Below are 16177 nucleotides of genomic sequence, written 5' to 3'. Positions count from 1 at the left end.
TATGTGTTTTCTCAGGTAGGTATGACATAAATAAAATACAACACGGTGCATTCCGCATCTCCCTCGGTCCCAGCCCTCCTGCGGGTGATACGGAATACACCGTGTTGTATTCTATATCTATCAACCGGTCCGAAGCGTCCTGTATGAAGCATAATCGCAGCTCAGGTATGACATTAATTTTTTTTTTTCTATTTGCTTTTGGACAGACGAGGACGATGTGGCACTGCACTCAAGTTTTTGTAACTTATATTAACAATGCCACAAACACGGTACAGACAGAAGGAAAGTCGTGTAAAGTGCCTTTCCCAAGGGCACAACGTCGGGAACACGGTGGGAATCGAACTCAGGACCCATAGATTCCGAGCCGAAAGCTCTACCAGTTACGCCACGCCCAACATTAATTATGATAGAATGTCAGACATAATTCAAATGTAAACCAAGGGAACTGGCAAATTCTACAAACTCACCTGCCAGGTATCAGGGATGAACTGTGGCACCCTGGGATCGGGATCCTCCCTCCCCTCCCTCTTCAGCAGGTGCCCCATGTGCTGCAGCTGGAACCTGTTACTGCTCATCTGGACGGAAAACTTCCTCAGGTCTTCAGCAGTCTTCTTTTTAGTCTGTGAAAACACATCAAAGATATATTAGTCTCACTGAACAAACTACATTAAACTTTGATAGAAATATAATAACAAAGGGTTAATGCCCTGCCCTGAGGTGTATATGGTGAGATAATCCATGGTCAGGTGTGATAGCCATCGAATAAACTAGGAGATTCGCAACATGGTTAACGTAGTATAAAGCCATTGGACTATACATGGCAACCTCTTGATGACGAAAATGAAGCAAAAGCTGGCCAGGGATGGTTTGGTCATGTGGCAAGGTCCTCAGGGCTCACAAAAGTACTACAAGGGACAGAGCCAGGAAGTAGGAAGAGGGGACAACAGAGGGAAAGGTGCGGAAGACAATGTAACGTAAGGTTACCAGTTTACGGTCGATTTGTTAATAATGCCGTTTTATGGAAAGCGCGCAGGTCGGGAAGTGAAAAGCTGTGACAGTCCTTAATTGGAAGACATCAAAGTCGGTCTGCGTCAAGCTCTGTGTGGCATCATATTTCTTCTGAGGATTTCTCGCCGTACGAGCGTCTTTGATAAACAAGTCTGCAGCCAAGAATTCTTCCAGGGTGACCAATTTACGGTCAGTTGGGTGTTTCTCCATGAGGTTATTTTTCTAAAGGACATATATCTGATCATTTCCCTTAAAAGTCCCCCACGTAGTTCACTGAGATAACACAATGGATAAATTGTTTACATATGGCCATGCCGCCACTTTGCATCGCCGCTAAACGTTATCGGTAAGTCATCTTTGTCCCAACAGAACGCCACTCAGAGCGCCATGCTGTTCGACAACTTGCACAATGCTACTCATAATAATGGCAACGCATTTGGATGTTGTTATCACCTGTATAAATAGGAACTGGCCTTGAAATGCGTTCAGTATACAATCATGTGGCTTGCTCACGCCGTGCCCTCCCCACATAAATTAGCCCCAACAGCGCCCCTTGCGACAATTTCTCGCTCTCCAGTGCACCAAGCTTTAACGGGCAAGTCACGTGATGCAACATGGCGTTCGAAAACTACCCGCTCGGCGAGGACAGTCGCTTGTTTTTATGCAGTTTATAAGTTAGAGTTTCCTTGGACAACATAGTACATAAAATCACCATGCATTCTTGAGATAAGAACTCCAGGTTTGGTTTGAGGTGATGTTTCAATTCATAAAGAGTTTGTTGGATTTTAAAGAGGGGACGAAAATAGCCGTCTAGAATTACGATCAGAACCGGGTCATCTGTAATAGTGTTGTGCGCACTCAAGCGTAAATGTAAATTGTTGTCGGACTTTTCAGACGTGATTTGCTGGATGCAAAGTTATAGGATAAATAAGGCAAGACACATAGATGATATAAACGTACTTCTTTCCTACTCAAGAGAATTTTCTTTTTTACAATTGACCTCGAAGTCTGCATCCACCAATAAGTGACCGTAAACTGGTCCTGCACGTAAACTGGTATAACCTTACGTTACATGTAGAAGAATGGACCAGACTGAGTCCAGCTGAAGCCATGAGAGCAGCAGAGGACAGAGTTGGTTGAAGGAGAATGGTGGATAGTAGGAGTGGGTAAAAAACCGTTTTTTTTTTTCTTGTTGGACCAGAAAAACCAGACCTGAAAGAAATCAGTGGAACGGATGTTGGACTAATTCAAAATTGAACAAATTATACAGTGTTTCCATTTTAAGGGGCTTACATGTCAAAGCAAATAACAAGAGCGAAGTAGAGGAGAGTTGATACTCATATTTACCAAGTTTCCACAGTCAAACTTAATGGTCTGAAACAGACAGATAGTGTTGTTTACACGCAACTAGTATTTTAAAATGCCAATGAACGTAGGATACCCCACCAAACAGAATCCTTTGTAGCAAAATGGACCATTGTTTTGAGTAGAATAAGTTCTCAGATAATTAGGTCCAGGTCAGGGCTTTAGCCAGCTCGAAATTTTTTTCCGTCAGCCAATTACAATCGTCGCGAAAACCGCGAAAATTAATTAGAAGGGCTGAACCGAGACCTTGAAAAACGGGTTTTAATGAGATTATCGTATGCGAAAGGGCGCCGACACACATTGTCAACAATCATAACAATAGCAAAACAAACAGTGTGTGGCTTTTACGGTCATGAACGGCGTCCCCAAGCCGCCCGTAGCTTCCACCAAGGATTTTTGGTTGACGGATTGGTTTTAAAATTTTTCCGTCGGACGCAGCAAATTTCCGTCAATTGACGGAAAAACGGACGCTGGCTAGAGCCCTGGTCCAGGTTCACATCCGGACCTGGACCTGATCCTCTGGACCTGGATCATTAACCTGTACCTGAATTTTCTGTACCTGTACACAGCCCTAGTGGATATACTCATGGAGGCCCAATGACCAACAAAGGGTTCAAAGAAGTAGTGAGGTAAGGGGAAGTTGTTAGTAATACCCCCTTTCCACTAGGATGCCGCTCTTGCAGCGCTCTCTCTGTGACCTAAAATTTGACAGATCTCTTAACGAATTGGATAGAAAAGAAAAGAATTTGGGTAACATGCATTGGCATAATACCGGCCGTAAGACTTATACCGGCCGATACAAATGCACACTTCAGACATCCAGGTGTCCAATACATCATTTACAAAGCATCGATTACAATGCATTCGAAGACAACAAGGCGAAAAGTTTTCAGTATCTTTTTCGGGGTAGGCAGCTCGTCGTGGGACGAACACACTGTCACATTCATTGCCAGATTTGTAGATAATAATCACATGTGCTCACGGCACAAGACGAACATGATTCAACAACAATCTTGAATTTCTGTTGGTGACCTACAACTCATGTAAAAGTGTGAAGAACCGTTGCATAATAGCCCGGATCTACGACTGAATGGGCAAAATTGAACGTACGCAGCCATTTTCCCGCCATTTTTATATCTACGCTAGCAGTAAAGTGTTACGTCACAGCGGTTGTGACAGACAAAGGTTAAATGAAAATTCTTGACAGTATACGTCCGTTTTCTCATGACATTTTGTATGCTCATGCAGGTTTATGTTTTATGCATTTACTAACAGAAAAGGAAGGAACATGGAGGATGTATAAAGGTACATAGCGACAGTTAATTGTGCCGTGTTTCTTCCGGCCGGTATTTTGTACACCCTCCCAACCACGCGCCCGTTCGCCGTGTAATTCCGGGGCGTGTTACAATTACGATATTACACTTTTAGCAGGACAAGAGTGGCAGAAAAGTTGCACAGAAGAAGTGGCAAGGGTAACCTATAACAGCAACATGTAACTGGAGAAAATGATGCGTTGACAATTTGTCAAATCAGTATAGCAAGAGAAATCGTCGTAAACGTGCCGGTATTATGATAATAGATGTTACACTTTGTGTGCTTATTTTGTTGTCCTCTCGGTCACACTTTAACATGCTGTATGATATACCCAATATGAAATCAATATATTAAGGTAATAAGGTTACACATATCCTATGAGAGTGAGAGCGCATCGTGATCGCCGTCTAGTGAAAAGGGGGCCTTATACATGGAATGTTCTAGATACGCTAGTTTACGCAACGAATTATTCACGTTTCTCGAAGCAAGTACAACATATTTCAAAAGACTCGATGCTACAGACAGATTTGCACATTTATTTAGATGTCAGAACTCCCATAATGCAAAAATAGGCAAATATATCAAGGGCTGCTTTGCTATTAGAAAGAATACTGAAGCTAATGATTAGCCTACTTCATTATGATACTTTATGAATGAATTGTGCATATTAGCCCTTATTGTTATGTTAAGTATGATGTTAAGCTTTATCCTATACCTCTATTTTGTACATTACTGTAATTCCTTATTTTTTCACTGTAATGTTATGTTCACGGTTTTCACGGTGACGACTGTAACGTGAACTTATCATTACCGATAAAAAATAATTCACAGACTTTTTTCATGCGCACCTGCCTCGACAGTGAACATTTAGTTCCGAGAACAAGTTCTATTTTCTCAGACCGTGAAAATTTGGTACCGTGAAGATAAAGTGAATTACAGTATGTAATAGTTGTTGCCATACTTTGTACCATGTACAATTGTCGTGCAATAAAGTTCTATGTATCTACATACCTTTGAACCATCAGCCAGCAAGCCCCCCTCCCCTCCTTCAGTTAGGATGTAAGGTACCATGTCAGACAGTCCCAGTAACCTGAGTACACCTGCCAGCTCCTGTCTCTGCTGGGAGTCCAGGTGCTGCCCATACTTATCAACAATGTCCGACACTGTTTTAACAATGTCAACAGCAGTCTTCATGTTGGGATGACCACTTTCACCTGTCAACAGATGAAAGATACTTTTTTAACCTTTATTTAAGTACTTAATACATCTTCTGCATAAGATAGAGTCCATTCCAAGACACCATGACGGTTTTTAGGCGATATTTATAATTAGTCTGAATTATTTTGAATAAAAGAATATCTGAGCCACAATAATTAAATTATTTTCAAAAAATTGACTAAGAAAATACTCATTTATTTGAATTTCTTTGAATATTTTAGAAACATTTTGAAAGTAACTGTACAAAAATATCTTTATTTAGAATAATTGTGAAACCTCTCTGTGATTATTTCACATTTACAAATATTTACAAAAAATGGTAAACCTGGCCAAATGGTAATATTAGTTTATTGCCCCCATAAAAGTAAGCCCTATTGTTGCATCTGTATATTTTTAGATTTCACTGCTGGGCACTGGTGGATCCTTTGTGGTGGGCCATTGTTGCATGGCACCCAACCATACTTTGCAAGGATGTGTGAATTGCTATCTTCCCAGCCCACTGAACCATTTACAAAAAATGGTAGAAAATGGTAAATAATGGTAGAATGCTGTTATCATTATTTAGAAACCATTAGAAGTATCCAATTCCACACCATGAATATTTCCAAAGTTTTACAGGACCGGGGAAATATTTATAAAGTTGAAACAGTGTTAAAAATATTTCTGAAGTATCAAATGTCCTAGACATATAATTACAAAACTTTAAAATCAATTCTAAACAATGGCAACAAACATCCGCATGGTGTCTTGGAATGGACTCTACAATTGATTATTGTGTTATATCATTAATTACGTGTGAAAAACCGTGCACTTACTTTCTGGCCACATTATCTCTTATTCAAAAAAAGCAAGTTTGCCTATCAGATTTTGAACTGCATACAGTTTTCATATCAAGAAAATGATCATAGATCATCATGATAGAATTGGACAAAAGATTGATCATACAATGTGACTAGTACTATATCTAACGTAAGGTTACCAGTTTACGTGCAGGACCAGTTTACGGTCACTTATTGGTGGATGCAGACTTCGAGGTCAATTGTAAAAAAGAAAATTCTCTTGAGTAGGAAAGAAGTACGTTTATATCATCTATGTGTCTTGCCTTATTTATCCTATAACTTTGCATCCAGCAAATCACGTCTGAAAAGTCCGACAACAATTTACATTTACGCTTGAGTGCGCACAACACTATTACAGATGACCCGGTTCTGATCGTAATTCTAGACGGCTATTTTCGTCCCCTCTTTAAAATCCAACAAACTCTTTATGAATTGAAACATCACCTCAAACCAAACCTGGAGTTCTTATCTCAAGAATGCATGGTGATTTTATGTATGTTGTCCAAGGAAACTCTTATAAACTGCATAAAAACAAGTGACTGTCCTCGCCGAGCGGGTAGTTTTCGAACGCCATGTTGCATCACGTGACTTGCCCGTTAAAGCTTGGTGCACTGGAGAGCGAGAAATTGTCGCAAGGGGCGCTGTTGGGGCTAATTTATGTGGGGAGGGCACGGCGTGAGCAAGCCACATGTATACTGAACGCATTTCAAGGCCAGTTCCTATCTATACAGGTGATAACAACATCCAAATGCGTTGCCATTATTATGAGTAGCATTGTGCAAGTTGTCGAACAGCATGGCGCTCTGAGTGGCGTTCTGTTGGGGCAAAGATGACTTACCGATAACGTTTAGCGGCGATGCAAAGTGGCGGCATGGCCATATGTAAACAATTTAGCCATTGTGTTATCTCAGTGAACTACGTGGGGGATTTTTAAGGGAAATGATCAGATATATGTCCTTTAGAAAAATAACCTCATGGAGAAACACCCAACTGACCGTAAATTGGTCACCCTGGAAGAATTCTTGGCTGCAGACTTGTTTATTAAAGACGCTCGTACGGCGAGAAACCCTCAGAAGAAATATGATGCCACACAGAGCTTGACGCAGACCGACTTTGATGTCTTCCAATTAAGGACAGCTTTTCACTTCCCGACCTGCGCGCTTTCCATAAAACGGCATTATTAACAAATCGACCGTAAACTGGTAACCTTACGTTATAAGTATTAGGTTTTTGAGTGAACAGAAAAAAGAACCAGGTCCTATTTTCCAAGAGGCACTTATTATGATAATTATATCCTGGGGCTAAATTGCATACTAGTCTAGTAGAACTGTTTGTTTGTTTGTTTGTTTGTTTGAACCTTAGGTGGTTTATTCAGGAAAACCCAAATCAGCCTGCAGGCCACTTTTCATTGATGTCATGAGGGAGGAAGCAAGGGTCAGACAAAGTATATACAGGTTACATCATTTTAAGTCCTGAAAGACAGTTATAACAATACTAAATTCATATCAAAACAAACTGGCTTTCACAAACTCAATTACAACTTAATCATTAAAAAAAAATTGGTAGAATTTAAGTTTTACTATCATATGATCTCACCAATAGTTTACTGTAAGACACAATTGGTGCTGTCAATATGGATGGACAATACTAAATGACAACTGACCTGCTTTTCCTCCTCCTTTAGAGCAATGTTCCTTCCACATGTCCACCAGGTGCTGGAGGATGGCCAACTGCACCTGTGTTGCCACCTGCGGCACCTGTTCACGGTCACACCTCTCCAGGAACCGCTCCAGCTCCTGTATGGACTTCACAGCTTTGCTGGTCTTCAGGGATGTCTTCAAAGTCTGCCACTGCTGAAGCATCTGTGATGTTTTTGCCTCTAACAACAAAGAGGGAATGATTCGGAAATTGGGGCAAATATGTGCTACTCAGGGCTTTCTTGATATCTATATCTTTGACCCACTTATTTTTTTTGGAGACCATTTAAATCTGTCATTTTAAAAGGAAAGACTTAGTATACGGTTCATTTTTATCAGTTTCATGTCTTGATGTTCATACTTATATAATCATCAGATGTTTTTGATGGTGACTTCTTTGTCCGTCCCATTCTCCCAAGAAGCAAATGCGTAGTCCAGTTACAGTTAAGTACTGCATATTGCCAAACCTCAGTCTGCAACAGTAAAAATTCATGATGGTGTTCACACAGTCATTGTCAGGACACCCCACTCCCATTTTGACTTTACTGTATGACTTACCTTCTTCTTTTTTCATGCGTGCTTCAATGATCAGATCTTTCTTGGATTTCTGTAAAATATATTGTGGTATCTTATCAATTTATCTGTTATTATAGAGATTAGAAAAAAAATGATTCAGAAGTGAATATAACTATTGAATCAGATGCACATATATGAAATTTAAATTTGATTTTTCCTTGGTATTTCAGCTAAGTGTCATTCTCATTGTAAAATAGTTGATGATATATAGTGATAAAAGATGTTAGCAAAGCTCTTAGCCAAGAAGATAGGATAAGGGATAAGAAGATTGAATGAATCAAAGGAAAAACATATGAGATAAATTTGTGAAAAAGGTTCAATAAGAAGTGTCAAGATACACACATACTTTAACAGTCTTCTGTTTAGCAGTCTTTGCCATTTCTTGACGCTCCTTTTTCTTCCTCTCTTTCTCTTCCTGCTTTTGGTCAGCCTTCTGACGGACAACAATGGGGACTTTTCTGAAACCTGGGCCCTCTAGTGACTCTCCGTAGGACTGCATGTGTCTGTGAATGAGGCAGATTAAGAGGCCTGTCACAGAGGGGCAAAATCTCTATGCCTGTTCTTTTTCTTGTTACTAGGGCAAATTAATTCTATCAAAGACATGAAATCTTGTGCACACATAAATTTTTGTTTAAAAAGTTTTTGACCATGCTGTAAACCATACAAAGAAGGTGTAAAATCAGCAAATTGAGTACAGTCAAACCTGTCTATAGCAGCCACTCAAGGGACTGGAGAAATGTGGCCACTATAGACAGGTGGCCACTATAGTAGAGGAAATGCTGATCAATTGCCAAAGTCAAATCTACGGACAATGATTGATATTGCCATGCGGAATGTTGATAAATTTTTTGACAAAGATTCGCACTCTTGAGACTTGAGACTACTATTCAAGGCACTTGTACCTTCTGCAACCGCCAAAATGACCTTGTCAGAAACTCAAAACCCTTGCAAACAATGATTTTGTCACAGGGTGACATACGACCACAGTATGGTCGCAATAGGCAGTGTTTCTATATATATCTGTATCTACCGGACCGGAAATCATGTGGGGGTGTTGGGCAGGTGGCCGCTATAGACTATTTCTTAATGCTTAGGTCAATGAGTAAATTCTAAGAGACTGACTTAAAAGGGACTGCAATGGCCAGGTGGTCGCTATGCAAAGGTGGTCGCTAATACAATACATGTTTGACTGTATTTATAGTAACGGCCATAGATGGCACCTCTATATGGTTTTAGCATTATATCTTCTCACTTTAGGGAAATTTTCAGAACAAATTGAATATCCTATAACATTACCTGCTAAACTTCTGTTTGCCTTTCAGGAACATCCTCCTCTCCCATTTGTCAGCTGGCAATTGTTCTGAAAAGAATTCACAGCTCATAAATGACATCAATTATATCAATTATTTTATACATTCTAACAATGATTGTTGGTAGTACTAAAAATTGAGTTACTTGCCTTTTACTATACAGTATGTATCACGCTATACTTAGCAGTACTCTAAGGTTATGATGATTAGATAACCTGGGCATCCCCAGGCTGAGAACTGAAACAAGCATGCAAATAAAAAAAGATTGGCCAAAAAAGCTCAAGTTTTTTTAATAGTAGAGTAATTAAGTTAGAACGAATAACTAAACAGAGTACGGCATATCAGTCTATAGAGTCTTCAATTTTGTTCTTTCACATCTTTTTTTACTTTGGAACTGACTTTGGCATCCTACAAATTTACAGCATTCAGTTGTTCCTTTTGCAGCTGATTTGTACAAGTTACAGCATGGTTGAAAACTACTGGGTTGAAACAGATGAAAATTCATGAGTGTGCGGATGTCATCCATATACTGTAAATGCATTTAAGTTTGCGGGGATTTAATTTCGCGGTAGCGGGAAAAAGGACTTTTCGCGGTGGTTTTAAGTTCGTGGTAGCACCATGCACTGTAGTCTCTTACTGCCATGGTAAAATTGTTCGCTGTAGTTTTAAGATTGCAGTGAAGCGGACACCGCAAAAAACGATTGCCAACAAACCACCGTGAAAGTTTCTGCATAAATTTTACAGTAATTGAATGAATATGACCTGAGGGCAAAGTAATGAATGTCATTAGTTTTCTTCTTGCAGAGTTCCACCTACCTAGGTTGAAGGTATCCTTTGTGTTATCATAGTCGTCGGCGAGGGGCTTCCCAGAATGCCAATGGTAGGTCTCGTCAAAGTCTTCATTCTCGGTAATGGCAGCGGTCACCTGTCTGTCTGTCCTGGATTGTGGACAATAGTTTCCAAGTTGATGTATATTCGTAGTGCACAATACAATTGTATTTTAATCTATCAAAATAAGATATCATTACACTCCAGAAAGGAGGAAAAGCCAATGAATGTCTATCGCATGCATCACGATGTAGGCATTTGAGCACAAATCACATTTACTTGATCTGGATGCATCGGATTTGAAACTTAATTATGTGACTTGCATTGGAACTCAAGCATTCTATAGGTTTAGTTAATAGCCATGACTACAAGTCCTAATTGTACAGTACTAAGTCTGTTGTTCAAGTAGAAAATGTTTCCTGATAAATCTTTTTAAAAATCATAAAAAAAGTGTATTTACTTTGGGTTTGAACCCAAGACAAAAAGGTATATATAATATTATGTATTATATATGACACGGAAATAAGTAACTCCTCTGTAACAGAAAAATATTTTGTAAATTTGGTAGAATGCATAGTACCTATCCAGATGTGGAAGACAGTCGTTCACACTTCCAGCAAATGCATCTACCAGCTCATTGGACACTGGGAAGAATGCAGCTTTGGTCACCGTGTTGGTTCGCAGAGCTTTCAGCTTATCTGGCAATGAAAATCCATCTGTAACAAATAAAATTAAAGATTTCAAAATGCTTAGAGTAGGGGTTGTCTCCATCTTCTAACTTTATTTGGTCTCACCCATTGCCCATGTTTTGATTCAATTTGTTAAATCTGTCATTTCAAGCTTACAAAAATATACTTTCAGCAGGGCTCAAAATACTTTATTCTGCATACCTGCATTGGCGCAGGTAACATTGAAAATTACCTGCACCAGACAAATTTTACCTGCACCACTCTTAATTTGGATTATACTAAAATTGTATTAAACCATTGCCATTTTTTCTTTCATACTTTATAGGTGGTAAATTAAAGTCAACACAGCAAATAACAATCCATATACACCTACATCATAGGACATCTGTGTATAAAACCCAGTACATGGACCAGTGCCAGTTATGTGCAGGTAGACATCAGAAATGCCTGCACAGCTCCAATTTTACCTGCACTAATCTGCACATGTAGGTGGTATTTCGGGCCCTGAACATACTGTCCTAAGGACTGTGCCCCTTTCTAGTAGCATGTATGTTGTGTGAGCGACACAGACAGGAATCAAATTCACGTTTTTTTGGTCCAAGAACGCACAGGGTATGCAATGTACAAAAACAAATTTTGGGATAGACTCACCCGTATAAGCATCTGGTTCCAGTTGATCTCAAGTTGTTCCTGTCTACCAACAGGTGAAGCTATAACAGGGATGGCAGGGTTCAGTTCTAACTGGCAAATGTCTGTCACTATGGCCCACAGTTCTTCCAGCTCTGAAGAAAGTCCTCTGAGAGAAGACATGCTGGAAAACATAATAATACAGTAATCATTTGATAAAACAGGAAGGCAGCACCAACAGTTAGTATTTTCAGCACCAAGGACAGACCTCAGATAAATAAAGAGTTTTATTCTTTGCACACTTTATATCAAAAAGACACAAATCATTAAAATTAATATGAAATTTAAAATTTACTTTTAAGGAACTTTAAAAAAACAAAAACTTTTCAAATTCATGGCCACACCTTGTGTTGATAAAATTTCACTGCCTCTCCTTTGTCAAATTAACTATGGGCCTCAAATTCCGGTAGCTGTATGTGCATATTTTGGACGGTACTTTTATCATTTTTTTTCAAACTTTGGACTTTGCTACCAGTGACCCCCTAAATGTTGGAAGTTTAGGTTTTCCTGTCCAATCTCTCCTACTCCTGACTTTTCGAGAAGTATTACTCTTTTTTTTTTTTCATTTTTTTCCAACCGACTGACCCGACTGACCAAATCAGAGAACCAACACATAAAATTGGTGTGGCCTAATATAGGGTATTAAAACAAGAAAATCATATTTCTATAACCACAACTGTTCCCACCCTGCTGTCCTCTACTGTGTGCGTCCAGGAAGAGATAGGACAGCTGCAGAAACAGCCGCCCGTCCATGATGTCCGACAGGAACTTTGTGTCCATCTCATGACCGATGTAGCCAAGTTTACTGCACTCATTTAGGATATCCACCATGTATACTTGAACCTGGGAAAGATCAAATTTATCATAGAAATATGGCATAATCCATAGATATAATAGCCTGGGTAGCATGCATCCGGTTAGTAATTCACTCAAGACCCATGGTCACTTCTGCTACCCATCTGGAGACTTGCACATTCAAATCTTTTGGTGTTTGTGTCAGTTACTGAGCGAATTAAGGAATGGGTTCTAGAGCGTTTGTTTGATGTCAACAGGCCTTCTACAAGCGGACAAAGGGCATTTTCAAACGAGCGCTTAAACCCATTTCTTACTTTGTTCATATGTAGGGACCAATCAGTGCCCTCGTCCAAAATTTGGACAATTCCAGACGATAACAAGGCAGAATAATAAATGCTGGAGCAAACCACTTTCTGGATGGTACCCAGGGTATAGATATAGTGGATGGAAACACGATTAGCGCATTGTCTTAACTGATATTAACATTCGACAAAATTTAAAAATCTAAGGGAAAAAATTGTCAATAAGGCCAATGTTGATTCCATTATGTAGATGATATCCTCTGGGAACTCCAAAACTGCTGGAACCATGTAAAAAAAAAAGGTTGGCAAAATAGGTATGAAATCTAAGTGGTCAGGAAGGCTGAACAAATACAGTACGGTATAGTGAACAACAGAGTCTCCATTTTTGTTCTTTCACATCTTGTTTGACTTTGGAATAATACATTGACTGGGGCAATATATGGCCTAAGTGTTTTTTTTTCAATTTTGGGCACGTATTTTGTTTTGCAACTGCTACAATTTAAAGGTAAATAACTTTTCATTCAATGGTAACCGTTGATAAAATTTTGTTGGAAACGAACATTCATGCGAGCAAGGATGTCATCCATATAACCTGGGTTGAAAGCAACATGGCCGAAATGTCATCAAATGTTGTCTTTTTCAAACTCACCTGTTCCCTTACAGTTGATAGTAGTTCAACAGGGAATGAGAAAGGAGCCTTGTTCAGGTCCCTCAGCCGCTGGGCTCTCTGTTTGAGTGACAGGTGTCGCAGCAGCATGACATGCAGCAGGAACAAACGTACGATGTCCTGTCTGACCTGGTGGGCATTATGGGAAAGAAATGAGAATGAAACCACAGTAACAGCATCCTCATCATAGATTCTAATGTCAGTAAATACTTTAAGATTTATTATGATTTTTGTATCAACTTAAACATTTTTTTTTCTAAGTTGTAAAATGAGTCTGTACAAAAAAAATCTAATTAAAATGGGAACATTCTTACACTAAGTCAATAAATTGTGCAGTGAAAAAAATAAAGCAGCCATCAACAATTGAGGTGATTCATACATATTATAAGAGGTTACATTGCAATAGTGCAATGCAGCTTTGCTACAGCTGTGTATAGTATTTAGTATTATAATAAAGGGTTAATGCCCCGCCCCGAGGTGTATATGGTGAGATAATTCCTGGTCAGGTGCGATAACCACCGAATAAACCACCGAGTGAGCGTAGCGAACGAGGTGGTTTATGAGGTGGTTATCGCACCTGACCAGGAATTATCTCACAATATACACCGAGGAAAAGGCGGGGCATTAACGTTATTATCATATAGCCTATCCAACTGACACATATAGCCTATCCAACTGACACATGGCGTTTTCTGCGTGTTTACTGTAACAACCTGCGGATGACCGCGGGTGACCCCCGATAGAACGCCCGTTCTGTTCGATCACGTCAGATCGAACAAGATTCGTGTTCTAATACCCGGAATAGAAGGAAATTTTGTTTGGGCCAAATTTGACCATCGAGTTTGTTTAGTGAGGGTGTTGAAAATCATGTTTGATCTTTTTTTACTCCGCAAAAAAGTGTTTTACAATTCATGAATTTTGCCGACACCAGGAGAATAAAGATGTGGTCTGAGACAAGATCGGGTTTGGCAGGTATAACAATTTATTCCTCGTACGGGAAAACAAACAAATAAGTATAACAAACAGTCTGAGTCACATCAGAGAAACAGTAATACAAATGACGTCACATGATATTTTAGGGGGTAATTCCCATGGGGATACACAGCATGTTGATCGCGTACTGGGCTATGGACATCCAAATATCATGACATTGTCAGACGTGGGAAAATACAAACAACATTGTTTTCAGGTTAAAGCTCACAAATCTAACCACTTAGCTTACGAAAACAGCATGCAAGCAACACTGCGAAGGAAGCATCGCAGCAAGCTTTAAATAACGAAACAGAGGAACTGCAGAGAACGAAACCTAAAAAATTGCAACGAAAACTCAATCGTCCGTTGGGACTAATGGGCTACGAAAACAAAGGCAAAATGAAAGAACAAGGAGTGATATAAGTAAGGCACGGCAGTGTTGAAGTACCATTGGAGGACTAGAAGTAGTGACTAAGCGATACAAATGTTATCTACACAATAGCTGCTCGTCTTACACAGAGTGGATAAGTGGGCAAACTGGACATGGCTGCTGGAGACACTTTAAAGTGAGGCTGAAACATGAACAAAATACAAAATGCTACTCGTACAAAACGGTACTTACTACTCAACAGCACTATACTAAACAAGGAAGTAGGGTGCGTCTTGCGCTAAGGCTAAAGGGAGGGCTACGTAAACAACAATCTTTAACGTCTTAAACCGTTAACAAATTTTACTCTACAAACATAGGGTAATATAAGTACCTACTGCTATACAATGTTATAGGACGCATCTTGCGCTAAGGCTACCATTAAAGCTACGTGAACCAAAAACTTGTGACGCACCTGTCACCAATGCTCTATACTGGGATCAACATACAATCCCAAGATAATCTAGAGTACCTAATGCACCCACCTAAGGTCTAATATAAGACTTGAACGCATCTGAGGACCACCTCCCTAGTGCTCGCAACTGTGTGTCAGGGACACCATTAAGTGATGCATGTGTAGCAGCCCCGATACGGAAAGAGTGAACTGTGAATGCACGTGGATCAAGGTTTAGATAAGTGACGCATTTTCTCAGTGTGTTTGAAAACAGGTCACTGGAAACAGGGCGGCCGTCCCTACGCAGGAAGAGGTAACCTACGCACTTCCCCCGCAGGGCTAAGTATGTGTTCATGTTGGCTACTGGGCAGTACAAACTGCTGGCGTGGGGAGATACGGCGATGGTAGCGGGGCGACTTGGGTTGCCGTGCTTATACGTGCGGAAGGTGACCAATAAAGATGGTGTGTGAGGGGTTGTGTACTGTATGTTAACGTCGGCTAGTTGTAGGGTGTGGTTTGACGCACCCGTGACCGTTACTTCCCCGATGCGTGCCAAGGTGAAATAGCTGAAGAGAAACAGGGCTTTGAAAAGCTGCTGGTCATATGCGTGAGTGATTACTGAAGGTAAGGAGTCAAGTAGGGACTTGAGGATGGAAGGGCTAATCGGTCTCCTCCCGTCTGGGGTTTGGGACTTGCGGGCTGCATGCATGAGTTTTTGTATAAGGAATGATTGCGTGGGGTCAGGGAAGTTCAGCAACTTATGGACAAAGGCGATAGCAGAGAGTTTGGAAGAGATGGATGAGGCAACGAAGCCTTTATTGTGCATGTGCGCTATGAATTGGGAGACGAGAGATGTGGCAACCGGGGGAACGGCCAGGTCCTTTCTGTAGATATCTAAGGTGAATTGGCGAAATGTCTGCCATGCCTGGCGGTAAGCGCGAAGAGTGGAAGGAGCAAGGGAGGACGTTAAGAGGTCTGTCACTGTTCTATTAAGGCCGACGGCTGCAGGTGTGACGGGATCGGCGATGGGTGCGGATCCATATTTGGGTAGGTCTGACGGAAGCGGGCAACCTGCAAGCGAGACAAGGA

General features: G+C 40.3%; 1 protein-coding gene across 1 annotated transcript in view; it reads right to left on the bottom strand.

Annotated features, from left to right (window-relative positions):
* LOC118415594 (probable ATP-dependent RNA helicase DDX60) overlaps positions 1-16177 on the bottom strand; it is a 58211-nt gene that overhangs the window by 26364 nt on the left and 15670 nt on the right. The window contains exons 9-18 of the mRNA XM_035820297.1: positions 13278-13424; positions 12218-12374; positions 10736-10871; positions 10144-10265; positions 9314-9377; positions 8364-8520; positions 8000-8048; positions 7408-7623; positions 4699-4901; positions 468-620 (exon numbers count right to left, since the gene is read on the bottom strand). Of these exons, the coding sequence (XP_035676190.1) occupies positions 468-620; positions 4699-4901; positions 7408-7623; positions 8000-8048; positions 8364-8520; positions 9314-9377; positions 10144-10265; positions 10736-10871; positions 12218-12374; positions 13278-13424 (1404 nt within the window). The remainder of the gene's footprint in view (positions 1-467; positions 621-4698; positions 4902-7407; positions 7624-7999; positions 8049-8363; positions 8521-9313; positions 9378-10143; positions 10266-10735; positions 10872-12217; positions 12375-13277; positions 13425-16177) is intronic.

The sequence above is a fragment of the Branchiostoma floridae genome, chromosome 5 (genome assembly GCF_000003815.2).
Source record: "Branchiostoma floridae strain S238N-H82 chromosome 5, Bfl_VNyyK, whole genome shotgun sequence".
Lineage (NCBI taxonomy): Eukaryota > Metazoa > Chordata > Leptocardii > Amphioxiformes > Branchiostomatidae > Branchiostoma > Branchiostoma floridae.
This window is presented reverse-complemented; position numbering and strand designations above follow the sequence as displayed.